Consider the following 26,537-nt stretch of genomic DNA (forward strand, 5'->3'; position numbering starts at 1 on the left):
GCCAACTCCTGCGTCAATCCCATCGTCTATGCCCTGGTCTCCAAACACTTCCGCAAGGGCTTCAAGAAGATCTTCAGCTGCCTCCTGCACAAGAAGGCAGCCCACAGGGTGCACGTGGCCCAGGTGACCAACACCGTCAGCACGCTGGAGGCAGAGCTCAGCGAGGTGACCCAGCTCAGTGAGGCCCTGCCCGGCCGCTCCGCCGCGCGCTGCAGGGTCCCAGCCCAGCCCTGGGGGGAGGTGGAGCTGGTGGGACAGCAGCACAAAGCAGATGGCTCCTTCGTCACCTTCAGTGTCAGCTAGCAGAGCTTCTCCCCACCCCACGGCTTTGCGGGCTCCTGCAGCAATGGCAGGCCTGGGGACAGGCCTACGTTTTGGGTTGAAATGTGGCCAGTCGGACTCTTTCCATTCAAGTGCACCCAGATGTCATAACACTGATCATGCTGCTGATACAGACTCAGCCAAGCAGCTGACCGAGGATCCAAGGTCAGGATTTCCTTCCACCAAGCACTTGCTGAGAGTAGAGATCAAACCCCCCAAATCCACTCTGGTGTAATCACCTGTTCCTCTGTCACGGACAGACTTATGCCCTGTTGCAACTACACCTGGAGGTTGTTGAAAGCTCTGGTCCCTCCAACCAACACAGCATCTGGCTGGAGTTAGTGGGGTGCTCTTTTAGGGATATTTGGGAAGTCTTGGTTTGTTTGTGACCTGGTACAGGAGCTGCATCCCAGGGCAGCTCTGGGCACAGCCGTGTGGGCACAAACCCAGCTCAGGTAGGAAAATCCAGGAGAGAAGCATAGAAGGTCACCAAGGACCAGAAGGGAGGGAGGCTGTTTGCTGAGGAAGCACAGCCATGGTCCTGCAGGAGGGGAACCTGAGTGGGACAGGACCACACTGGGGGAGGATTTGAATGCCTTGGACAGCTCAGGCACGGCTCAGCCTCTCATCAAAGCGAGGTGATTGTGGAGAAGAGCAAAGCAAAGCAGCAGCACTGCTTCCCTGGAGCCACGGTGTGGGACTGGACAGCCAGAGCCGTGTGAGAGCTGGGGGTCATCCTCAGCCAGTCAGGAAAGCCTTAATAAAGCCTCTTCATCTCACCTCCTGCGTTCAGCTCCCTTGAGACACCTCACAGCTGCAGGGGAGGAGAGGAGGGTGCTGGAGGGGTGGTGGGACCTGCTGGATGGAGGGAAGCTGAGGGTGGAAGGGATGGAGGATGTGGATTATGTCCAAGCACATCCATAGAGAGGGGTCACTTCGGCACAGGAATGCCACTGCACCCTCTTCATATAGCTGTACCTGCCCATGAGAGGCTGGTGTGACTCACAAACTCCTGCTCATTACACTGCAAAGGCTGTGTGAGAGCAGAGCCCTGTGACCATCAGCAGCCGAGGGCCTTAAATGAAAGCCCTCCTTTCTGTACCACAAGAGCATCACTGGAATAGGATCAATTAACTCTTTTGAAAACCCTGTGGCAAAGCACAGCCAGAGGTGGCAGTGAAAGTGCACAGGAGCTGGGATGAACTGTCTGCACGGATTTCCCTCTTGTGAATCTCTAAGGCAGAACTCTCCGGGACTGGGCTGCATTGCAGGAGGCTATTTCTGTCCAGGACCCTGGTTCTCCCTGGGTGTCTGGTCAGGACACAGCCCTCCTCCACCCCTCCCCAGTGCTTGGCCTTTCTTCCTGAGAAGCTTTTGGCTGTAAATAATTTCTTTTCCCCTGCTGAGTGTTATTATAACCAGATCTTCCTGCCCCAATGCAAAGGGCCATAAATCAGCCACTGCCTCATATCAATAACTGTGATATTTAGTCTCAGCTTGCTTGCAGCATAAGTCACAGAGAGCAGCATATAAACAGCTCCATTAATTATATCTGGATTTATCTCCCTGCTCAACCCTTTACAGCCAGGGAAAACATTGGATCAGCTGCACAAACATAGTTAAAGCCTTATCTTCCTCCTGCACTCATCTACCTCTGCTCAGAGGGCTGCAGGATCTGGCTGTGATGGATCTCACACACACCAAGGGGTTCAATCCCCTCTCCCGGACAGTTATCAGCTCACCTTGGGGATGGAGATGTTGACCCATCACCTCTGCACTGCCCAAGGACATGGGTCCCTGTGCTGGCATGGCTGTCCCCTGTCTGCTCATGACAGCAGAGCATCCCAGAGCAGACACTGACCCTGCTCCCCTCCTTCCCACCCCAGCCTTTCCAAGAGCCCTCCAAGCACTCAGCTGAGACCTGCCTTACCCTGCTAACTGTTCTAGAGCTGCTCAGCCACCCATGACCACTTTGAAGGCACATCCCAGGACACCTCTAACTCAGCTCCCAGGGCACCAAAAGGTTTTTCTGCCACACAAAAACATGTTGGGAAGTGACTTTCTCCAAAAATAAGAGCATATCAGGAAAAGACAAGAGTATCACGACCTGCTGCTACTCAGCACCCTCCCGAGGGAGGCAGGCTCCTGGTCTGTTCCCTTGGGAGGCCTTGTCTTAAATTAAGATCAGTGCAAGTCCCCCTGTTCCAGTTAAAATTTAATAAAAGCATATTCAATAGGGAGTGGAAAATAAATAGGCTAAAGTCAGCTCTCAAGTCCAAGAGTGCACAGGGACATGAGGGACACTTAGCTGAAATCTCAGTTAATGTGAACTTTGCAGCACATGGATTTATCACTGGAGTTAAAGAAGTTGTTTTCGTTTGTGGTTTTGTTTTGTTTTCAAACACTTACTCTGCCAAATTTGCTCCCCAGTATTAGGAGGCAGCAGGTAGGAGACACTCAGATCCTGGCACAGCCCCAGCATGGGCCTCTGTGGAGCTACAAAAATAAACAATGGAGAAATGGGGCTCCAGCCCCAAAACCTTGGAAATCAGAGAGTCTGTGTCAGGCTGAATGGGAGGTGAGGGGAGAGCATTAAACCTTGCAGGAGCCTTGGAGAAAGCAGAGGGGGAGGCAAAGGGGGTTCAGCCCCATCCGTGGCCCCTTCCCACAGTCTCAGCATCACTTGAGGCTCTGCAGTCAGCTCTTAGCAAGGATGTGAAGGGCTAAAGTGTTTGAGAGGGCCAGGCTGTGCTGGCTGCCATGATCACTCTTAATTAACATGTTGCAAACACATTCCTTACCATAAAAAGCCAAGGAGCACACGGAGCTGTTCCCTGCACTGTGCAGTGTTGGACAAAGCCAGCCTGGAGGGGGCCAGCGGCTCCTCCTGCTCCCACCCCAAGGGAGGGGTGGCTCAGCCTGAAACGTGCTGCTGATCCCAAAGCAGGTCTGGCTGCTGCAGGGGCTGCTCAGCTCCCCTGTTCATTCCCTGCACAGGGGAGAAGCAGGTGGTGAGGGAATGGTTAGAGCCAAGGGTGAGTGGGAGGCTGGATTTAAGAAACAGGGACTGGATGGCTCAGTTTTCCCTTTAACTCAGGGAAAACGAGGGTCTTGATTCCCACCTGCTACCTCCTCCGGCTCCTCCTCACTGTACAGCCTGCACAGCCAACAGCAAGCTCAGCTCTCAGTCCCCAGCTGCCTCTTACCTCCATTCCTTACTCCAGATGCAGCCAGGGCATCCCTGGGGTAGAAAACAACCCAACCAGCTACTGGTGCTGGTAATGGAGAGCCCAGGAGGGAGTGGGACATTTTGCATCCCATCTCTGACTGCATCTCCCCACCAGCCCTGGTCTGTACAGCTTTCCTGGGGGAACAGGCTGACAGCAAAACCCAGAAATGCCTCTTTTGGCATGGGTCATGCAGACGCATTCCCAGAATCTCTGGAGAACAGGATGTGGCCTTGTCCCAAACCCTAAAGGATTTCATGCATTTTCCACAGCCTCTGGTTGGCACAAGAGCATCAGCATAGGGAGGATTCCAGCTCCTGCACACTAAAGCTCAGGTGCTCCAGAAATGCTGCAGGCAAAGCTCTCTCTTCCCTCCCTTGGCTTTGCCTGCAACCGTTCCGGGTGAATTGCCTTGCCCTGGGATCAGGGGCAATAAAACATATTTTACAGCTCAGCCTGAATTCCACACACTCTCCTGGAGAAAGAAACTCACATCAGACTGCTGCAGTGGCAGAAACACATCCAGAAAGATGGAATCCAGGTCCTTCTGGTGAATGTCAGAGTGTGTATCCAGCAAGCTGGACACTGCACACAACACAAGCCAGCAGCACTTTGCTTATGCTTTCCAACACTGTCTGGCGCCTGCTGGCCTTTGGAGGCTCTTGGAGCTGGCAGAGGTGAAAAACAGTGAGTGCTGAGGTCTCAGGTGTCCTCAGACATTTGAGATCTGAAAGCAGGAGGGAAGGTCCCTGCAGGGAGGGCTGTGGGGTTGGCACTGTGAGCCTGCACAGTCAGACACATAGGAACAGCCAGGTAGGGTGGGTGATCAAGGCTTGAACTCACACCGTGGTCCAGCTCTGGGCCGGACAAGCCTGTCCAATCTGCTGGTTTTCAGGCATTTGTTACACCAGGTAGTGTTTCAGACCAGTCTGAGGAGGAAGAGGAGGTCAGGAGTTTAGAAAAGCCAGGAGCTCCCTGAAAAACATCTGTCTGAGGAGGCAGTGGCCCAGGCAAGAGGCTGGGTCGGCCACAGCAGGACCTGCACTAACATCCAACAGCTCTGCCACTGCTGGGCTAATCAGACACCAGCAAACACAGCTCAGGTGAATAATGGATTTGCTCCAAATTACAAAGCAGCAGCTATTGTGAGTGCTCCTCACTCTATGGAAACCCTGTATTTCAAGTGTTACAGACAAACAGTGGAGCAGCAGCAGGAGAGAGGGAGGTGGAAGCAGGAGGTGCCTGGCCAGAGACCGCAGATACAACAGAGGTGTTCCTCTGAAAGGCTTTGGTGCAAAGCTGTCAGAGTCCAGTTCCTGTATCAAAGCCTGCCAGGATTGCTCCAAGGCATGTGGGAGAGCACTTGCTTCACACATGCCTATGGGCTGAACAGAGGGAACAGGCTTGGATGCTTGCAGGGAAGAGATGCATCAGATTTAAGACAGAAGACAAAGGAAAAAGAGGGATGGGAGGAAGATGCTGAGCAGAAATCTGTATGTACACTTCTGCACATGCTCTGCCTCAGGTCGAGGGGCAGCACTCAGCCAGGCCACCACGGAGCTCCCTCTGGTTTCCCACTGCTCTGTCATGACTCCAGACTGCCTTCACCCCACCTGCCACTGCCTCATGAAGGACTGAGCACTGATACAGGGGCAGCTTGCCAAATTTTGGGTAAAACACCCTGGTGCATGACTAGCCTGCACCACCACGGCCACACACCACCACACCCCAGAACTGGCATCGCAGCCCATCACTGAACTAAATAACAGTCAAGAGTAACAATGTGAAAATCCTTTGGGATCCTACAGAACTGAGATTCCCAAAACCCATCAGGGAAGCACGTGGCACCATGTGGAGCTCACAGCTTCCTGCTCCAAACAGAAAGGCTGTATCCATAAGGTTAGCGGGGTTTTTGTGTGTGTGTTTTTCTTTCTTTTTTTTTTTAAACACACTCCCCATGTCTGCTGCACATCAAGGCATTAACACAAACCCGGGTGAGAAGATGCCCAAATGTAAGAGCCCACATGGCAGACTTTGCCTTATCCCGTGGATCCGGAGCAAAGACAGCCAGGAAGGAGTGTTTCCACAGGTTTATAAATCTGATAAATACAAGTATAACACCCTGCCCACCACAATGGGGCAGGGGAGAAGGGAAAGGAGTCCCAAGGGTTGCTGAAAGAGCACTGGCTTGTACTTGGCAGCTGGAGAGTTCACGACAGCTGGAAATTTATGCTGATGTGTCAAACAGCTTCTCGATCATCTCCCCCACCTGGTCAACCTGGTATTTGATGTACTTCTCAGGGTTCTTGGTGAAGGGCACGTTGCCATATCTGCAAAGGAAGACAACCCCCAGGTGACAAATGACTGGAACGCAGCAAAGAGACCCACTGGCCCCTCCTCTGTCACAAATCAGCTCCACTCCAACACATACCACCTGAATCCGACAGGGTATCCTGTACAGAGCAAGTGACCTGGTTCCACTGGTCTCACAAGTTTTACATGAGCAGCCCAGGGGGGCTCAGAGCTTTGTATTCACTAGAACACCTGTGCTCACCCTGACCGAAGAATCGAGGTGACAGCACGTGTCTGCAACTGATAGAGATCAGCTTGGGCACGTTTGAGTGTGCAAGGTAGAAAAGCTGAGGCAGGACAGCAAAGAAGTCCCTCAGCTCAGGCTACACTGGGCCTCAAAGACCTCTGTAAATCCACAGAAGAGAGGACAGTGTCGCAGGAGGCCTCACCTGTTCAAGAAGGCACCATAGGTCTCTTTCACAATGGTTTTCTGTGCCCGGCGGATTTTGTCCCGTTGCTCCATGTCTGGAATTGCCCAGGCCTTCTGGATCTTACACAGCTCCTCCAGCCCATCATTAAAACCCTGTTCAAAGTAAAACTTGGTGAGCATCTCATCTCTACACCGAATCTGATGCTCTTTCCCTCTGCTGCTGATCACCCACAGTTCTCCTCCTCAGGCAGATCTGTCTGTCCCAACCAGCCAGGGGATGTTTTTATACCATCCAATACCTCCTTACCTTAAAGCGCTCCTTTATCATCTGCCTCTCCTTGTCCTTGAGCTGCAACAAGGGGGGAAAGGATTTTATTTCATCTCCAGGAATAAATATCCAACATCAGTGCCCACCCACAATTCCCCATCCAACCTAAGCAATATGCAACCTACTTGGTTTGGATTCCCTCTCCTAAAGCAGCAAGGAGAGAGCTGCAGAGCAGCACACTCTACATTCAGCAAGTGGCTTTCAGCTGAAGTAGTTTTAACAAGAGTAATTTTCATCCAGAACAGACATAAAAATAGACTTCTTTATGCTTTCAGCCCTTTCCAAGGGAAGGTCTCAGGGTTTTGCAAATCCAAAATAGAAGCATGTGAAGATATAAGAATGGAGGCAGAGATTAAAAGACTTGGATGAATCTGGGGCAGGGGAGATCAGAAGGCACTGCTGCTCTCCATCTTGTGCCAGCCACAGCTTTCACTCTGCAGAGCGATACTGGCATGAGATATAAAGAAGGTTTCTGAGAATTTTTTAATATGACAAAGGAGAAGATGTTTCTAGCAATTTCTGTCATCTCAAGCCCATTCTTGCCCATCCTCTCACCTTCACTCCTGGTTGAAAGACAGGCAGGTTTCTCTCCAAAATGTAATCTGTTACCTTCAACCAGCTGCACGTGAAATGAGATGGGAAAGAGGCAAAGAGGAGTTACTCATACCTCACCAGAGCTTCTGTGCCTTCACCCATGACCCAAAGGCCAACTCAGACAACACACACTCCAAAACTTTCCACAGTGACCCCTTCCCAAATTAGATTAATTGCTTGAGAACTAGAATAAGTGGCTTTGGTTTTAGACAAGTTTCAGGTTTAGGCTAATCTCTCCCACTGCTCCAGCAGCACTGGCTGCCAAGGAGCTCCCAAACCAACCAAACCAAGGTAAAAGCAGAGGATGTCACCTCACCTGCGCTGGTATGTCTGGATCTGCTGCTCGATGAGCTCCCGGTAAGACCTCTCAGCTGTTTTTTGTGTCACGGCCACCAACTGGATCAGCTCGGACCTGGAAGAGCAGAAATCCTGAGGAAACACCTGAGCCAGCTGCTCTCTGGGCTGCTCTCAGAGTGGCAGCATTTCAGCCCTCACCAACAAGTCCTTTTTTGCCCTTCACAATAAAAGGGTCCTTGAAATGTGCAAAAGAAGCGACTCAAAGTCACTTTCCAGTGTCCTCAGTCCTCCAAAGATCAAAGGATTCTCTACAGCATAAGGCATCTCAAATGCTTTTGTCTCCCACTCTCGTGTAATGTGATGTTTACAATACTGCAAAACTTTCAAAAAGGCAGTTTCAAGAAAAGAAGATAAAGCGGATCTGAGACAGGCTGGCAAGTGAATGCTCTTAATGCAGAGCTCTGCTCCAAAACCAAGCCTTGGACTTGAGGGAGATTTACCCAGACACACACTTACTTCTCCAGAGATTTCAGAATGTAGTTGTAGTTGTTGTGCAGAAAAATGGCACTCAAAGCTGGGTCTTCATAAACCTTGGATTTACTAAGAAGGTTAAGCTGCAAGTTGCCCAGCACTTTGCCTTTAAGAGGGAAAAACAGAGAAAAAGTTTTGCACTGGAACTTCTCATTACTGACAAAACAAACCAAGCTGTGGGCCCACAGCAAAGTGAACAGCACAGCCCCAACTGCCTGCACAAAGGGTACAATCATGTGTACTTAACAACCCTTACACAGATCTTTCTTCAGCAAGTCACCAAAACCTCTCTGCAAACTATTGCCTTCATTGCACCTGGCAAATGAGCCAAGTGAAGGAGAGTCCACGGGGCAGGAGAGGGAAGGTGAGCAGGGTACTCACAGATGTAGGTGCTGAGCAGCCGCCTGCTGAACTCTGAGCTGTAGCTACTGGCTGAGGAGCTGGTCTCTGAAAAGAAAAGAGTTTTAGGCCAGTTAACATGCCCTGAGAAGGGGGGGTATGTGTGGCCACCCTGCCTCTATTCAAACAAGCCTCATCCCTGTTGCTATGGAATTAGTGCAGAGCTCCCATCAACAGTGAAATCAGCTCCTGTTTCAGAGCTGACTGTCAACAGCTCATCCACGGTGAGGGTGGGAGAGCTCTGCACCCCTCAGTCCTTGTCTCTGCATCAAGTGCAGAGCATCCCACCAGAAATCTCTCCTTTTCTTCTAGTGCTCAGAGGACACTCCTCTGATCAGAAATAAAGTCAAGAAACTCATCCACCCCATCATTCCCCCACCACCTGAAAAGGTCTGTAAGCACTAGAAATCGGCAATCAGAGAACAAAAAAGCTGCAGCTGTTAACAACAAGCACACAATAGTAATTGAAACAAGCAGAAGGGCTCTGGAAAGCTTCAGCCATCCCCATGGTTGCTGACAGGGCCTGCCTGGCTCTGAGGGGGACTGTGCCAGCATGGGAGCCTGCCCTTACAAGCAGTGACTCCGGGCTGGCACATGCTCCTCTGTCTGTGCATAAGGGATGGCTTTTTGCCCTCGAGGGCTTGTGGGCATGGGGCCCAGGGGACACGTGGGGTGGCCACCTCCTCCTGCCCCCGCCAGAGAGTTTGGCAGTTGGGCCTAACTCGGGTGGTCCGAGTTCACAAGCACCCCATGGGAAAGGCCTCGAGGCTCCTGTTGCTGGGAGCTGGACAATACGGAGCCGAGTGCACATGGGATAAAGCATGATCCCAGCTGGGCCAATGTGCTACCTGTGCCAAAGAGATTCAGTGCCATGAGAGTGTCTTGAGCCTGTTTCAGCTCATGTGGCATCCCTCATTGTCTGCTGCTGACAAAGCCCTCCCTATTCTCTCCGGCCCACTGGCAAGAATTACCTACCCTCCCCTTCTCCCCCTCTTCAATAACGTGTTAATTTATTTACCACTGCTGGAGGATAAAGAATTAACATACATCACCAGAGTCCGAGGCAATACGAACAGGTACGTGTGGGTAAGTCTGCTTACCTCTGGGATCTAAAGGAATATTGTATGTGTCCCCAAGAACTACAAAGATTAGGCAGAGCAGAGAGAAAAGGGGAGGGAGGAGAGAAAAGAAATGCAAAGTGCAAAAAGACATGTTAGAGACCACCATCCCTTTGAGAACAAAGCAGATATTAACACAGAGCAGCCACAGAGAGGCACACAGGACAGCAGGCAGGAGTCCTTCCAAGGCCTCAAATGGAGCGGAGATCACAGAGGAAAGGCAGAGTCCATCCTCCTTCCCCTGCTAGAGACATTGTTTGCTTTGTTACTGGTTGTATTTAGCAGGATACCTCATTCCAAATCTGTTCAAACCCTCTTTCAAGGCAAAGCTACCTCAAGCCTATGCTACCTTTTCAATCAGCTCCTAAGACAGATCCCCACTGCACGACAGTACGTCAAGACTTCCAAACAACAGCGCTGAGGACTACATGGGGAAACAGTTGATTTTTCCAAGAAAAAATTAAGACCACTTCTTTGGCCAAGGAGAGAGAGCCAAGGCCCAGGAGGATCTGAGCACACTGAGCTTGCAGGTAGAGAGGGCACAAGGCAGTGGCTAGAGGAGATGTGGCAAGAAATTTAGAACTGGCAGAAATTTCCAAGGAGGAATTTCCAGATAACAGTCTGGAGGCAGCTCTAAGCTTCCCTATATCTCTGCTATCTTCCCTATATCTCTGCTCTTCCCTATATCTCTAACCCTCTCCAGCCTGTGCCTCCTCAGGGCCCTGGGCCCCCTGAATCTCCATTCCTCCACCTCTCCAGCCTGCTCTATTCCAAGCTACCTGAAAGCAGGAGCTCTGCCAAGGTCAAGAGCTCACTGGAGAGCTGGGAGCTGCTGCTCTGCGCAGAACCAAAATCACACTCCAGCTGATACACAGCAGCATCCTGCTACACGAGGCAGCAGCTCTCAGCTTCTGATCTAGGCATTTATTCCTGGAATGAGTCTCTTCAGCATCCTGGAGAGCAGAGCTAAAGCTTGTCTCTCTCACAGGGCACATGGCACACGAACAGCTCAGGAGACCCAGCTTGCCCATGGCTGGATGCTAAGGAGATTCTTGCTGCTGCTGTTGTATTCTGAGCTGAGGAGCAAGTGTGGAAGGCCAGCAAGGAAACTCTGCATCCCTTGGAGTTCTCCAGATAACCAACTATGTGGTCATGGCAGATTGGAGGACAAGACAAACCACAGGGTGAAGGACAGGAGGAGAACAAGCTCACAGTGCACATTGAAGTTTGATTATTTTAAAGAAGACGTCCAGGCAATTTGAGGAAGGAACTGCATGCCCAGCCAAGCCCCATGTATGTATGTACCTTGTGATGCCAGCATGGCACCTGCTGTCTCCTGGAAATCCAATAATTGCTGTAGGAAAAGGATGGCCTGGAAGCAAGGAAGGGAAGTTAGGAGCAACCAACACTGCGTCTCCTATGCTCTGCTATGAAGAATCATGAAGGACCACTTGCTCCTCCACACTTAAAACCTCCAAGAACCAAATCACTACACTTCTTTGAGCTGGTGGGTTTTCTAACACAGTCACCCATGGCTGAGCCAGGGTCACCAGCTCATCTTGCCATGGAAGCCAGGTAATTATTTAACTGTTAATACCACGACAGCTTAACTTGAGAAGTTTCCCTACTGCTCTTTTTAAACACTCTTCAGAAACTGTTTTTCACAAAGGATGGTTCAAATCATCATTACTTACATTGCTGGTGAGTTCGTGAACTGTCCCATCTTTTGGCATGTTATATTCCTTGTCTGGATCATTCTAGGAAAGGAAGAGAGACATATGATGAGCATGTAAAAAAAGTGAAGACACCTACAATAAAACTGCTGCTACAAGTGAGCTGAAGGCTTGTTTATCCAGCCTCTCTCAACATCCTCAGACCTGGCTCTTGCAGTGCCATCTCCTGGTGCTCAGAAACCACAGCTCCCACACACCAGCAGCTCAGAACCACAGGGGCTGGTTCAGCATGTGACCATCACACCTTCAGCTCACCTGCCTGGCAGTGCATTCCTCAAGCCCACCTTACATAGGGACAGCTTAACGTGAGTCCTCCAAAACTTTTCAAGGCAGCAGTTTTCCTTTCTTTTTAAATAGGGTTAAATTCTGAGATTGATACTGATACCTGCAGAGGCCTGGAAGTTTATGTCAAACTATTTGTAGTATGCCTGTTAAGAGTCTTAGGCAGAAGCCTCCTGTAGTTGAAACCAGCACCAAGCATTTGGTATTTGAACATCCATAGTGATTCAACAGGTTCCTGCTTTAGTCAGAATCTGCACAGTCTCATGGAAAGATGAAAGCTAAACTAGGGGTTCTGCTCAGAAAACCCCTCTTCCAAGCCTGCCAGAGACAACACTAAGGAGAATCCTACCTTAATGTTGTCAGCAAACTCTTCCAGTGCCTTTGCACCAGTGGTCTCCATGGAAGTGATCAGCCCTGGCAGCTTGTTCTTAGTGCCTGCTGCAGTTCCCTGGAATGGTTCCACAGATCAGTGAAGGAAAACAAACAGTATCTGAACTTCCATCCAGCACCTACCCTCTCTCATCCCCCATCCCAGCATCTCATTCTCATTTTTCCATGTGCCAGAAGAATATTTACAGCACCATCAACAACACATGAAATCCTGCCAGGCAGAAAGGGAGGATGTTGTGACCCTAACAGTAATTAGGACTTGCTACCTCTCATGTTTTGTCTTACACATTATCTGATATAGGAGATTGGTGCATCACAGCTGGAAGCAGATGGAAAGGAGCCTTGCTAAACCTGGGTGCCATGACTGACACCTAGGGAACCTTGCAGCGTGGTCCAAGCAGGTTTTCCTCAGAGCAGCTCAATAGTATCAGAGTTGAAACACCTCAGAGGCCACGAAAACAGGAGAATGATGTAGGTAGTCCATCATGGGGTCAGAACTTGAACTGCTGCTGAGAGATGCTGAGTTGCTGGTTCACCACCACAGAAAGAAGCAAGGTGTATTTGTGTCACTTCCAGTCCATGCTGGAGGACAGAAGCAGCATGGCTTTGCTAAAAGCCACTGGGATAATCCATTTCAAAAAGTTCTCCAGATAACCCAAGCCACAGGAGCCTTTCCAATCTCACCACACTTACCTGCAAAACCTGGTCAAATTCTGGCTTCATCTGCTTAAGATGCTTCAGGATGGGGAAGATTGTGAGCACAGCTGAGTAGTCGTGTCGGATGATGGCTTTCCGGGCAGCTGAGACGATGTTATCCCCCTCCATGATCAAGTTATCTAATGACTCCTGCAACAAAGCCACAGACTCAGGAGGAAGCAGCACGACTTTTGCCCAGGCAGCACAAGGAGCTCGATGCAGGACACATGTTACAGATGCCCATTTGGCTGATGGGTCATTTGTGGTACCAGTGAGGAACTCTGAGCACGTGTTCTCCAGGGTCTGTGCTTGACCCCATTCCCTGAACAGGTCCTGTAGGACAACACCAGCATCCTTTACAAGAGAAGCAAAACAGAGAGACTCAACTGACCTGGATGAGAGAATCAAAGGTCTTCTTCTGGTGGTGCTCTGGGACAATTTCTGTCAGGAGCTGGTACTCGCTCTGGGCCAGTTTGACAAAGGCACTGACACAGTGGATGTAGGCGTCGATCTCGATGTCGAACACGTCGTCCCTCCCTGCAAGGGCAAGAGGGATTTCAGAGAGAACAAAATCCACACTGAGCTTCCAGCAGCTCTGCTCACTCCAAGGCTTTGGTTTACACAAGGCTCTTCTGGAAAAGTAGGCTCTGGCTTTGCACCCATCGGTGTGTGAGAACAAGAGCTGTCTTCTCACCACACCTGCCCTGGGTTTGTGCATGGGAAGCTCTGCATATCCTGCAGGAAGCAGGAAAAGTCATCTGTAGTTCAGGAAACACACATCAGGACACCAGCTCTTTCCAGCCTCATGACAGAAGGGAAGTTTGGAGCTCTTCTGGGATACAGACTAAATTTAATCAAGGGCTTGAACACAGAGTACTAAACTCAGGAAGGTCTGAGGTGAATTATTCAACATCTCTGCTTGTATTTTTAGAATTCCTTATCTCCATCCATCATGCAGATGAAGAACTGCCATTTTGCATCAGTGTTTCTGGGAAATAAGGGCTGTCCTGGAAGGCAGCCTCTTCCCACAGGCAGAAAAAGGAAGATAAAAACCAGGCAGATGAACATTTACATCCTATGAAGCAGGAATATCAGCACAGATAGGTGAGTTATCTGCCACACAATGCTGCATACAAATGAGTCCTAGACTACAAGTGTCTTGGACAAAGATCCATCAAAGATCCTACATGGATCTTTGTGCCAGTGTGATACAAAGGCTGGCACCAACTCATCCCAACCACTGCTGGATGTGTCTGCAGGACAGACATAGACAGACACTATCCTGCAAGACAGTAAGATGACACAGAGAGGCCTTCTCTAAGCTATGGGCTGCTGCTTCTCTCCTCACAGCAACTTTGATGGAGAAAGAACCAATTCTTCCCTACGCTGACAGGTCCCTCAGGTTGATATTTTAAAAGTTCTGGTCAGCAGAGAAAGCACAAATGTGGTGTGCTTTTACAGACTGCCTACAGTGCTATGGCCCACTATACTGTAATGCTGCACGTGATCCCTTTCCTGTTCACTTTGCTTCACCACCAAACAGGCCAGTAGCCACCAAAGTGCCCCTCAGCATGGCCTCAGTCAGTCTCTGGTTGGACAAAGTTGGGGCTCCCTGTCTGAGGGCTTGGGGGGTGTGTGATTAGTGGGAGTGAACTCTACTGAGAAGAGCCAGAGCTTCTTAGCCAGAGGAGGCCCATGCTTCAGGACTGCCCACGGAGACGAACAGCCACTGGCTACAGAATACCAGTGCAGCATGCTGGGAAGAAGGGATGGATGTTAGCCAGCTCATTACGGAGTGACAACACGGTACTTACCCGCAGCCGGCCCGTGCTTGTCGCTCAGGGTATCGCAAAGGTGTTTAACTCGTATATCATGCTCATGACCTAGTGAGATGTCAGCCGGCACAAACAGAAGGCGCAATTTATCCAGGGTGGTTACAGCATGGATGCTCACACTGGGCTGGATGCTGCTTCAAGGCTGGCTTATTGGATCTGATGGACACCATTTTCCCTACACAGTCCCAGGAATGCTTCCTGACCAAATCCCTTTGTTGGGCTATATAGCAGCAGCAACCCTTTGAAACCTGATGAGAAGTGCGAGTTAAGTCGTTTGTTGGGCCACAGAGTCCCTTGAACCTCCTGCCTAAGTTCTGAAGGGGATTGCAGGCACCAAGTCCAATTTGTACCCACAACCATTACAAATCCAAACTCGAAAGCCTGCTCAGCATGAGAATTTTCCCCCAAATAAGTGATGTTAGTCACCATCTGGGATTTAGGAGACTACAGCATAGGTGCTGAAGAGAACTGCTTTGGATGCTTACATAGCAGGAGGCAGGAATTTCTTATGGATGCTTTGAAGCAAATGACCTCTTCTCCCTTATCTGGCACAACTTCTATGAGCAGAGGAGGTCAGAACATGGAAGATGGCCATTTAGGGAGGTGTACAGGAACAATACACTGGCTGTGGTCCAACACTTCAGCATCAGGTTTGGAAAGGTCACTAGGAAACTGAATGTCTCAAAGACCAGGCAAAAAGAAAAGAGAACAGGAACACCACAAGCAGATGTCAGCAGAGCAGAGCTTCCATTACCCAGGTGGCTGTGGTGAGTCAGTGTTAAGGTAACACTCCTCTCCACCTCTACTCATGTTTACAGACACCTTGAAATTCAGACACTAAATTCAGAAAAACAATTTGGCCCTCCAGCATCTCCTTGTTTCCCCAAGGATAGCTGTACCTAACCAATGCTGTCCACTAAGCACTGGACTAATGGAAGCCCCACCTGGAAAAGCAAGACTGATACACAGAGAAAGTCAAGGGTGATGTAGCCAGAGCTGTGATTACCTTCCATAGGAATGAGGTTAGAGGCCCCCTTTTTCCCATCTAGACCATGCTGAGAGTACTGTTTCAGAAGGTTCTGAGCCTTACGGATCGTGCCTGTCACCAGAACCAGAGAGAAGAGACAAGAAGACCTAGAAAATGAGTGAAAGAAAACAAAAACAGAACACCAGCCCTCCACCAGCATCACCTGGGCCCAGCAAGAGGACGCTGGGCACCAATGAGCATGCTCAGTACAGGAATGTGAACCCCAAAATCATGTCCAAGTGTGCAGATACAATGGCATTTCCAGACTGTTTCCCTGCTTTCAGGCTGGAGGCATAAATTCCAGCCAGGTTACAGAACCAGGGAGTGCTCGAATCAGTTTGGAGAGGCGGGTGAGAAACACTGTCACAGAAGGGAAGCAGTGAAGCTCCCTTCCCTCTAATGGGTTTATTTAAGTTGGTACTCTGCATCCAAGCATACAAGGTCTGTTGCTTTTCCTCAGCTGTGGAAGCAGGGCTTTGCATATGGACAATTCCTGTCTGGCAACACACTGCCTGCTCCTCGGAGCCACAACCGCAGCCACTTGGTAAGAGGTGCCTTTCCAAGGGGTATTTTCTGAGCATAATCAATAAAGACCCATCAGGAGCCCCACAGCCAAGTCAAGGAATGGCACAGGAAGCAATAAAAGGGTGACAACCTCTGGGCTCTAGGGAGCAATTGCAGCAGTAATTCCCATCCCAGGAATCACAGAATAATGGATGCTGCCCACCCATGTCTAACTCGCATTAAGCCACCCTAATCCCCAAGACACTTCTCTTCTAAAGAGCCGCAAATCAATTAAAACCATGGAAAAAAAATAACATTGGGTTAAAAGATTTATACTTAACACACACAAAAACCAGACAGAACTGAACAAAAGGCAATGCTGGATATACAGCTAGAAAGCACAAAACAAAGCATTAATGTGACAACTGAAGACTAGGCAGTGTTTCCACATTAAAAGGTTAGCCGTCATGCAACAAGCTACAATTACCACAAGCACACGGACACCCTCTCACAGCAGAGCTTTGCTGTTGCCTGCACAACAGGGAACTGGAAGTTTTGGGAAGGCAGAAGGAGCTTCCATAGGAGACCCAAATGAAACAGAACCAGGCTGAGTAAATGAAGAAGCCAAAAAATAAAAATGCGGCTGCCAAAATTAAGAATCGTTCTTCCTCTACAAAGTAATAAATACTTCAAACATGCAGAAAATCCCTACTCCCATCAGCCACTGGAAATGAGTGTTGGCTGCCCAAATGCTGAGGGGAAGTACAAGTACACACAGCTGCAGAACAGCATTCTGGGATGCAGGACAGCTTCATCCCATAAAGGGATATATGGCAGGGGAAAGGAAACTTCAGGTTCCCCTGACAGTGCACCTCTAGTGGGAGAGAACAAGAGAGAGCAGCTCCCATTAAATTACTGCCTTAAACTGGTGCACTTACTAAATAACAGAGCATGGTTCCTAAGGCATAAATTTTCACAGGCAACATTTTTCTTCTACCAGTTCAGAGTGTTCTCAACCACTTAGTAAAGAAAAAAAAAGTCATATCCATAAAACACATTCTCCTAGCAGGAAACTTCCCTCCAGACCCACACCTGGGAGGTGGGCAGACTTACACCCTTGCTGGCTGATGCATTTGCTCCTAAGCTTCTGCCATATGATAAAATGAGCAGGCTATGCCTCTTCTTCCAAGCTTCCCAGTGCTCTTCACACCCCACATTTCCACTTCATTCTTAGCTACTTTCAGAAACCTTAAAAACTTGGGCTCAGCAAGTTCCTCTGAGCAAGGAGGGCTGTGGCAAGCTCTGGAGAGATGCACTAAGCTCTTCCTTACTGCTGTTCCCACGGCCCAACTGATGCAGAGCAGCTCAACCTGGGTACTGTTCTTCTACCAGTTCTTTGATCTTTCCCACTTTCAAGCATCCAGGGGGAGGGGAAAAATAAAAAGGAATAAAAAGAGAGGGTAAATTGGTGTGAAAACCAAGCAGACAGTACAACTGCTGCTGCTGTCAGCAGGGTCTCACTGCACAGGTATGCAGGGGATGTCTCCACAGCCCACCCCTGATGGTTTCTTTTCCTTTTTTTTTTTCCCTCTTTTTCTCAATTTTAGGGGATGAAATTATGCTGCATTTTGTTTGCATAAACACAATTACCTGTGTTTACCCCACACTGAGTGTTGGGTGTCCATGGGCATCACTTCAGTGCTGCTGGATCATTTTGACTTAGCATTGTAATTAGGCTTTAATGGATTCTAGTGGAAGCCAAATGCTTTTGTTCCAAGGTTGTTTTCCCCTATTAGGCAGCTCCCTAACCAAAGGGGACTCTGTTGCAGCTACTAATGAAAACAACACATTCAGTCTAGGCAGTGATCAGTATGGGAGGCAGGAATGGGCTCTTTATTCTGTCACTCAGCCTGCCTTCAGGTAGCACCTCACTACTAAGCCAAATAGGTAACTGGAGCATTCAGGAAACTGGAAAAGGGCTCCCCTACAGCTTGTAAAGAGCCATAAAAGTAAAAAAATAATAATAATAAAAAAAACAAAAACAAAAAACCACGAAACTTTTGCTTCTGTGGCCTAGTTGTTAAAGAAAGTGGCTTTGGGGCACACACGAAGCACAGTTTTCCTACTTGTTGTCCTGTTTCTCCCTTCCATCAGGCAGTGTTCCATCCAAGCAGCAGGGAACATCCTCTTTACTTAAGCACCAGCTGCAGGAATCTGTATGAAACCAGATAAAGCTCTCTCTGGCTTTTGCTTGTAGGCAATGAGGTCAAGTGGCCCCATCCTTCTCAAAAATGCAGAGCTGCTGAGCTACCTGCTGCTCTCAAGCCAACAAGAGAGCACAGGGTCTACAGGCATCACAAGGAATCTGTATTTTATGTGCATACGTTTGCAGCAGGATGATTTGGGAATCTGAACACACCTGCCCTCTGAGACAGACTGCTTGACATTTCAAACAGCAAACTAAAACCAGAAAAAGCCCACAAATTGCTTCATCTGTTCAACTTGACTTGACAAGTTGCATTTAAAGGGAGAAAAACTCTGCTTTAGAAGCATCTCTAGCAGTCAGATTTTAAACTGCACGTTGTACCAACAGGAGACAGCACAGGGAACACCAACAGATAAAACAGGAACAGAGAGATGAAGACCCTCTGAAACCACACATGGATATGGAGCATTTTCTCTAGAATCCGACACAGTACCTAGGAGGGTCTCTGCCTTGTTACCTAATACCTCACTTTCCCTTCAGCTTTAGCCTCTCTTGTGCTTTGTTTTGTGGGTCAAAAAAGCTATAGCACATCAGATTTAGTTTGTTATTTACCCCTTCCAATAGGTTAAAGTGTACACTGGGGTGTGCACTGGGATATTCTTATTTAAGGACAAAGGAAATCAACTCACTTGTTGGAACTGTGAGAAAACCCCCTTGTCTGAAACCCAAATTGGCAGAACTTGACTTTACTTACTGAAATAAAGTAATAGAACAGAAAAAAACTGTCTTTGTCCATAACTGAACAAAGGCTAAACCCAGGGGACTCAAACAACACCAGGTAATATTGCTCTGAAGAGAGCCAGTGCCAGTGTGAAGGGGGTCTGAGACCTCTACCTCAAGAGCTGTCCTTGAAAGCTGATGGAGCTGCAGAAAAAAAGGCGAATCTCTGGTCAAAGACGACTTTTTTCTCCATTTTTAACTTCACTTAAGTACAATTCAGTAGCCATAAGAGATGGCTGGTGTATGAGGTGTAACCACCACTGTCCTTCAAGAGCTACAGTCTGGTTCTCTGTCCTTGTTCACGGAAGACTGGAGACAAATTAGCCACTATTTTTTTTTTGAGATTAACAATAAGCCAATGGATCATTTGAAGTGCTCTTTCCTTCACACACCATCACCTCTGTAAGTGCATTCAGGCCATGCTCTGTGCCTTCTACCTGGCCCATCTCAGAAAATCCAATTAAACTGGGAAAAAGACATGAAAATCTTCTGGCAAATTTACAGTGAGACATTCACCATGACAAGTAACTCTGGATGCCCAAATGCATCCACCTTGGAGAAGTCCTTCTTGTAGGGAACAAACACTTGTGGCCCTCCAACATGTGGGCTCCTTTCTGTACTCTCTATGTGATCACTCAAGATCTGAGACTCATTAAAAAGATTTTAGTGATTCTTTAGTGATCTGTCCATGAAAAAAAATCAACTAATCCATTCCTGACTCTTTACCTAGAACACAGGGGAGATGTTACCATTTGTCAGGCTGCTCAGAAATGTTTGCTGACCATACTGAATGCACTGCAATCAAAACACAGCAATCTTTTCAGAATCAGGGGATAACTGAGAATTGTGGACCAAATCTGAAGCATCTGCAACCTGAGATCCCCATGGCTCAACTACAGATCCCTACTGGCACCTTTTAAGTGGCTCAGTGTCTCTGAACCCCTTATCAGGGGGTTCTCTGCTGACAGGGGAAAATTCCCTGAAATTCACAGTTGGGCTGCAGTTCACAGATCAGCTTTCAGGAACAGCTCCAGGGCAGAGCAGCAATGGCACAGATTGATTTTTAAAAGACCAGAGGGGTGATGTCTGGATGCCACAGCCTTCCCCAGGCAGCCCTCCCTCCTCGAATATCACAGGCACACCCTCTGCTTTAGCAAGAAGAGGCCCAGCAAAGCCTCTCCACACACAGAGCTGAAGAGAGTGAGCACCAGGGCCAGCACACACACACATAGACACACATTACCTGGGATGAGGACTGCATTCACAGCAGGATTATAAAAATAAACACAACACAATTAAAATGGGTATTTCTTCTTCCTCCCTTTCCCCATCCCATCCATTCCCACTCCCTACCCACATTGCTTACTGTTTTCCTGAACCCACTAAGAGTATTTGGACAACACAGGAAAAAACAGTAGGGAAGGAGAGTATTGGCCAGGTAAACTCACAGAAATGTGGACTTTTCTGACTTGATTACTCTTACAGATGAGACAAGAGGGTGCTGGGACACATAGGGACAATATCCCTGTGCTGCTGTGGGAGATATGTGCTGGCTTTTGCTGGCTCTCCTGGCCATGCTCCCACTAGGTGGCACATTCCAGAGATGGGAATTCCAGCTCTGCACTCCTCTACACCAGAGTGACCAACCTCACCAGCTGCAGAAAATGTAGCAAAACTTCATTATGAGGAGAGGAGGAATAACCCATCAGCCACATCCATAGCTCTTCCAAAGACAGGCCGAGGCAAGAGCTTTAAAAGCCCTTCCAAATTCAGACAATGCTGGATCTCACTTTTGCAGGCACCTACCAAGGCCCCATCTCAACTCCTGACTCCTTACTTTCCTAGCACAATAATAATTTAATAATAGCTAATGATTAAAGTGATGTATTTTATCAGATATGAGCTTTCTGTGTGCTGTGACACAGACCACATTCCACATTCCAATGCTGAGAAAGGTGTTCTCAGATCAAATCTTTTACAGCCCTCTAGGGTCTCTTTTTACTCATCTCCTTTCTTAAGTCCTTTCCTCTCCCTCTACACAGGGCCCCTCTCCTCCCTTTACAGCACCCAGAGAACAAACCTGATGGCTTGACTGACAGACAGAAAGTGCCTGTAATTCCAGTGCTGAATCCAGGGCAGAGAAGAGGTGTTTATCTCCAAAATCTCAGCCCTGCTCCTGTCCCAAGAGCACATATTTAGACACAGAGGCTTCCTCAGCAGTGAGAGGGCCTGTAGGTGTGTGTTCAATGCCCAGTACAGTGATCCCTCTTCAGGGACTCACCTGGTCTCTTGATTGGCTTTTTGGTGGGGGTGTCCTTCCTTTTGTTCTGGATGGCAGGGGAATAGGGCACCCCAGAGGAAGAGCTGTTCTTACGGAAATGGTCTTTCAGCCCCTTGATGGAGCGGTCGAGCTGGACAGAGCGGATTTGGAAGTAAACAGTCATGAAATCTAAGGAGACAAGGCAGAAACAAGATTATAATTTAATGAGGTGCTCGTCAGTTGAAAGCAGAATACAAAGTGACCAACAAAATATGCTCTGTGTGCTGGAGTTGCCTTTGATCATGGAAAAATTCTTAAGAAGCTTTTAAGGATGTTTGTCGTACTTGGTAGGCACAGTAATCCCCACTCAGGAAAAAATCATTGAAGTGGGGGGTTTTCTAGAAGCTACATGTTGCAGGAAACCTGTACTTTCACATACAAGTCCACAGTGATTCAGTCCCAAAGGAAAAGTCAATAAAGGAGTATAAGGCTCTAGTCAGATCTTGCTGCAGAACAGGAAAGAAGAGACAGATACAGACTGAAGCAAGTCCGTGCTGTTCTCCCCCCACCCTTGGTCACATCTCATATGAAAAGTTATGCCCATAAATATTTCCAAATGGGAACAAATGACCAGTGTCTTGTACATTTATAAAACCTGAACACTGGATAGCTGCAGCTCCAGCAGAAGGCATTACAAATGCAAGTGCAATGGATTTCTGCTTCACGCCAGAATATACATTGAGATTATTTGTGCTTTATTTGCACAGCTCATTCTGAAAAATTCAACTGACAAACCATCGCTTCAGTCTCACTACAAACGCTAAAACCAGCAAGATCTTGAGGAGATGGAAAGACTGAACTACTCACTTAAAAGGTGCCACTAAGGCAGTCACTAGTCCTGCCAGTGCTGCCAGGTGCCCACAGCAGTGACTCACGGACTGGTGGCCACAGTAGAGGCTTCGTGGCTGAAGGGGTGTGATGTACAAGCCCAGCTGTGCAGGGCTACACACACAACCCTCAAATCCCCCTTTTGGTCTCAACCACACGTGGGAAGTAGTGGTAAGAGACAGAGCTGGAAGGGAGCACCTGTACAGCACCACCAACCTTGGTTCCTGCCGTTCTCCACCAGCCAGCCAGAAATGCGGATGATGTCGTGCAGGACACTCTCCGGGAGGTGCTCCAGGGACATCTCCTCCTGTGTCTCCATTTCATCATCCCCGCTGATCAGGTCCAGGATGAGGATGGGTGGCACTGGCTTGGTGTGCCGTGTCATCAAGCTGCGGAACTCGGACTCCAGGGATTCCTTGCCCCTCTCAAAGAGGGATTTCTGGCACAAAACAGCAGGACAGAAGCTCTAATCAATCATTCACTTCTGTAATCAATCACTCAAATATTTCTGCATAAGAACATACTTTCTGCAGCATTTCTAACCACTGCCAAGTGCTTCATGCTTCAAACTCCAACCACGCCTGTATCTGAGAGACACTTAAAGGGAATTAAATTAAAAAAATGCTTGGGAGTCACTCAGCCTTCAAGTGGGATTTAAACAGATCACCCATTCTGCTCAAGCAGCTGAAGGACTGACAAGAGCTACTCAGGAGGAGGTTCAATCAACTCCTCCACAGGTGTAAGATCTGCTTCCAGAATTCCTCCTGGCACAGTGCACAGAGAGCAAAACACCAGGAGCAGAAATGCTGCCGAGGACAGGCTTAAACAGGAGCCAAAGTGATGGTTCCTTCAGCTGTGCCCAGACACCACCTTCACCAGGCAGCAAACCCACAGCCCCTCACAGCAAGAGGACGAGCAGCAGGGCTGTGTCTGTCCCTCTCCCACCCATGCCAGGTTCCAGACCCACGACCTACCACACGGTTCAGCTCCGGGCTGTCCGGATTGTTGTCCTGGAAGTATTCCACTGCCTTCTGGATTTTGTCCATGCAATTCAAGTATTCCTCCAACCGCCCAGTGGGGCTAAAAATAAAACCAAAAGTAAAAAGCAGTGCCCCACAAAGCAAACAAAGAGGATAACAAGTAAGTACTAGACCAAACTTAGGATAAAAATAACAAGGAAAGTTTCAATTCCCTTTTCTTCATCTAGGAGGAGATCATGGAATTCCCTTTTGCCTCCACTCAATGCCTCAGCAGAGTACCCAATCCATGCAGCAAGTGCAGAAGGACTGCTGAGGGACAGCACATAACTCTCAGCCTTGCTCTCCTCCCTCAGACAGGCCTTGATGGGAAGGCAAAGGAAACTGCACATCCCACCCTAGAGAAGAGCCACAGAGCAGGCTCCAGAACAGCTCTGGTTCATCCTGGATGCACTGACAACACTGGTGGGCGGGAAGAACCTTTGGGAAAAGGGCAGAGGAAAACAGACAAGCCACCAGTGCTCATGAGATTCATATGGCAGCATGTCTGCACATCCTGGAAGGGACACCAGTGCACAGTCTGAGCTGTCTTTATCCTGTGGGGATGGAGGAAGGTCAAGTCAGTGTGGACTGAGGGTGGGGAAGGAGTGTGGGAAGGGTACCAAGCACATGAGGATGAGTGTGTGAAGTCAGCTCCCCTACCTCTATCCCAAAAATCCAATAGGATGAAACTCCCCAGCAAGATCCAGCTAGCTCAACTCACCCTTCCTTTATGATCTTCTCCGTGTCTTTGGCCACATGGTAGTAACTGATGACGTGATCCAAGCAGGACAGGGTCTTCTCCACATTCTCCTGCAGGCGCTGCAGGTTCTCTGTCTGTTTGTGGACTGGGATAATCGAGTTCTCCAGCTTCATCAAACGACTTTCAAAGGAGGACAGGATAGAAACCTGCACACCAAGAGAGAAACCAATGGCTGAGGACATCCTTCCTACAGATCCATGCAGTGGGGTACGAGTTAGAGAAGGTCAGGGACCTTCAGGGCCCAGCTTCACTTTTTGGGCTCTGCTACCAGTTTTCCATGGCTCCTTAGCAGCTGTTTCCACCCTTCTACGTCCTGATTTCTATTAACAGTCACAAAACAGATCACCTGACACACAGAGGTGGTCCAGTCCTGAATTAAATGTTTGTAAAGAGCGAAGATAATGTTCCAACATAGTACTAAGGACAAGCAAAATTTTATTTGACAGGGGAAAATAAATCCACAGGAATTGCTTGGAGGTGCCCCATGTAAAAAGAGCAAAAAAAAAGCACAAACCAGCAGCCACTTTACTCCACACCACTGAGACCCAAAACTGAGCTGCACAACATGAAGGTTCAGGATCAATTTAGTGAGAACCTACTTTTCCATCACAGACATTTGGTTTTAGAAGAGGACTGTGATATTGCTTCTGAAGGGTGGAAAGCCATAGTAAGCTCATAAAAGAGTACCTCAGTGTCATCTTTTCTAGGCCAAAATATAATTCCTAAAAGATTCTCTCCTATGATATGTTTTCTACACTTCTCTGGTGCTGCCTCTATGACATTTTTAAAGCCCTGAGCCCAAAACTGGACATAGTATATAAACTGAGGGCTTATGAGCAATTACAGAACAATAATTACTCCCTACCTTTGCACAGACAACTCCCAAAATAAAACTCCAAACAAAACCTGAATTTATGAAGCAACAACACGATGCTGTTGCACAAACTAATCTGAAGTCTATTAATACCTCTTCCCAAGAGAGAGGACTGACTGTGGTAGAGGTGAGGCCAACAGCTCACCTGAGCCCTCCTCAGAGCAGCAGAGAAGCTCAGGATGGAGGCATTCATCAGGTTTCCCCTTTGCCCAGCCACTGGAGCAGAAAATGCAAATTCAGAGGAAGTGGTTCATTACTCCACATCCCTCAGATGGGCACAATGACAACCTTGAAAACTAACAAACCTAAGAAATTAAGAAAAGTAAATCCAGCCCCAACATTAGGACCTCCTTACCATGTTCTTGGTGAGCTGGTCACTCTTCTCAAGGCTCTCTTTGATAAAGGACAGAGTTTCTTCTTCCTGTCAACAGGATGAAAAAAAACAACCTTCAATCTGAACACTAAGCTTTTAAGTCACTAAACATTACACGTAGGCTTTTACAAGTCCTGGTAAACACTGCAGCAAACCATGTTTGGTCTGATGCTGAGGACACATTTTAACAAGCCACCTCTTAGCAGAAATCAGAGCAAGTGACCCCAGGCGGGGACACATCATGTAACGAGTGAGGTTTTCATGGATTATTTGTTTCCCTTCAATATCATGAGCACAATATAAAATTAACACCTTCCAGACCACACACTTCCCTGCCACAGCACAACACGGGTGTTGCACTGGCACCTTCCAAAAACCCTACACGGGGCAGAGAACTCAAGGGGCCAAAGCAAAGCAGCAACCAAGGGCTGGTTTTAAGCCATTAAAGCCCAAATATATGGAGAGAATAGCAGCCTGCAAGGGCTGTTTTTATGTCACCTAAACCCAGATATAGAGGTGGAACAGAAGCCAGCAAGGCCTGGTTTTAAGTCACCAAAGCCCAGAGATAGAGGGAGAACAGCAGCCAGTAAGGGTTGATTTTAAGTCACCTAAGCCCAGATATAGGGGTGGAAAAGCAGTCTGCAAGGGCGGGTTTTAAGTCACCAAGGGCTGGTCTCCCAGATTACATGTGAAGAGAGAGCCCGCAGATGCCCCCGGGACCGAAGAGGGGGCCAGAGATACCCCCTGCACCTGAAAACCAGGCCTCGAAGAACCGGAGCAGGGTGACGAGGCTCTTGGGGGTCCCGGGTCGCCCCCAGGCCCGGTGGGGACCTCCAGGCCCAGCCCCGTCTCCCCGGCAACGCCAGGGGGATGCGGGCCTGGGCTCTGACTGCAGCCTCGGCAGAGCCCCCAGCGGGTCCCGAGGTCAGCCCCACCTGCTTGAGCTTGTCCTCGATCTCCCTCCGGCGGGCCGACACCTCCTCGCTCGGAATCATCGCGCCGGGGCCGCTCAGCCGCTCGGTGCCACCGCGCCCGGCCCGTCACCGCCCCGCCGCCATGATGGGCGCGGCGAGGCACGCTGCGCATGCGCCGGCAGCACCACCGCCATCTTGAGAGTGGCGCCGCTTGAGGAGGTGCCGGGCGGTAGCAGAAGTGGGTAAGGCGCATGCGCGCTGCTCTGCTAGTGGCCATGTTGGGAGCGGCGGGAGGGCTGCGCCGCCATCTTGGGAGTGGCGAGGTGGGTTAAACAATCGCAGACTTAATTGGGTTGGAAATTGATCTGAGAACATCGAGTGAAACCTGTGACCCAACACCGCCTCGTCATACAGACCATGGCGCTTCGGGCTGTGTCCAGTCTGTCCTTAAACACCTCC

At 48.9% G+C, this 26,537-nt stretch overlaps 2 protein-coding genes across 12 annotated transcripts in view; one reads left to right on the forward strand and one right to left on the reverse strand.

Annotated features, from left to right (window-relative positions):
• Positions 1 to 384, forward strand: part of GALR2 (galanin receptor 2) — a 2,681-nt gene extending 2,297 nt beyond the window's left edge. Inside the window, exon 3 of the mRNA XM_017833075.1 lies at positions 1 to 384. This exon is cut by the window's left edge and continues 4 nt beyond it. Within this exon, the coding sequence (XP_017688564.1) occupies positions 1 to 303 (303 nt within the window). The 3' untranslated portion in view covers positions 304 to 384.
• A 5,239-nt stretch (positions 385 to 5,623) lies between these two features.
• Positions 5,624 to 26,281, reverse strand: EXOC7 (exocyst complex component 7). Of its 11 annotated transcripts, XM_017833034.1 has the most exons (22): positions 26,100 to 26,281; positions 25,147 to 25,212; positions 23,879 to 24,063; positions 23,113 to 23,218; positions 22,355 to 22,577; positions 21,272 to 21,439; positions 20,234 to 20,245; positions 15,480 to 15,572; positions 14,453 to 14,521; positions 13,030 to 13,175; positions 12,636 to 12,788; positions 11,902 to 12,000; positions 11,232 to 11,294; positions 10,843 to 10,909; positions 9,520 to 9,558; positions 8,402 to 8,467; positions 8,006 to 8,126; positions 7,509 to 7,604; positions 7,154 to 7,217; positions 6,578 to 6,619; positions 6,290 to 6,423; positions 5,624 to 5,878 (listed from the first exon to the last, which is right to left on the reverse strand). In XM_017833034.1, exons 1-22 carry the CDS (start codon positions 26,157 to 26,159, stop codon positions 5,776 to 5,778), a joined length of 2,175 nt encoding a protein of 724 aa, XP_017688523.1. In that variant the 5' UTR covers positions 26,160 to 26,281; the 3' UTR covers positions 5,624 to 5,775. The 11 variants fall into 11 exon arrangements, with proteins under 11 accessions (XP_017688523.1, XP_017688524.1, XP_017688529.1 ...); XM_017833035.1 differs by lacking the exon at positions 20,234 to 20,245; XM_017833040.1 differs by lacking the exon at positions 15,480 to 15,572.
• Positions 26,282 to 26,537: the final 256 nt, after the last annotated feature.

This window comes from Lepidothrix coronata, unplaced genomic scaffold (assembly GCF_001604755.1).
Source record: "Lepidothrix coronata isolate B3197 unplaced genomic scaffold, Lepidothrix_coronata-1.0 Scaffold210, whole genome shotgun sequence".
In the NCBI taxonomy this organism is placed as follows: Eukaryota; Metazoa; Chordata; class Aves; order Passeriformes; family Pipridae; genus Lepidothrix; species Lepidothrix coronata.

Bases quoted from the DNA above. Each gene is read 5' to 3' on its own strand.
- EXOC7 (XM_017833034.1), bottom strand. From the start codon at position 26,159: ATGATTCCGAGCGAGGAGGTGTCGGCCCGCCGGAGGGAGATCGAGGAC. The intron at 23,219-23,878 runs GTGAGTTGAGCT...TTTTATTTTTAG, and splicing joins GAGAAGATCATAAAGGAAGG to CCCCACTGGGCGGTTGGAGG. The intron at 8,127-8,401 runs GTGAGTACCCTG...TCCCTCTTAAAG, and splicing joins GCTGCTCAGCACCTACATCT to GCAAAGTGCTGGGCAACTTG.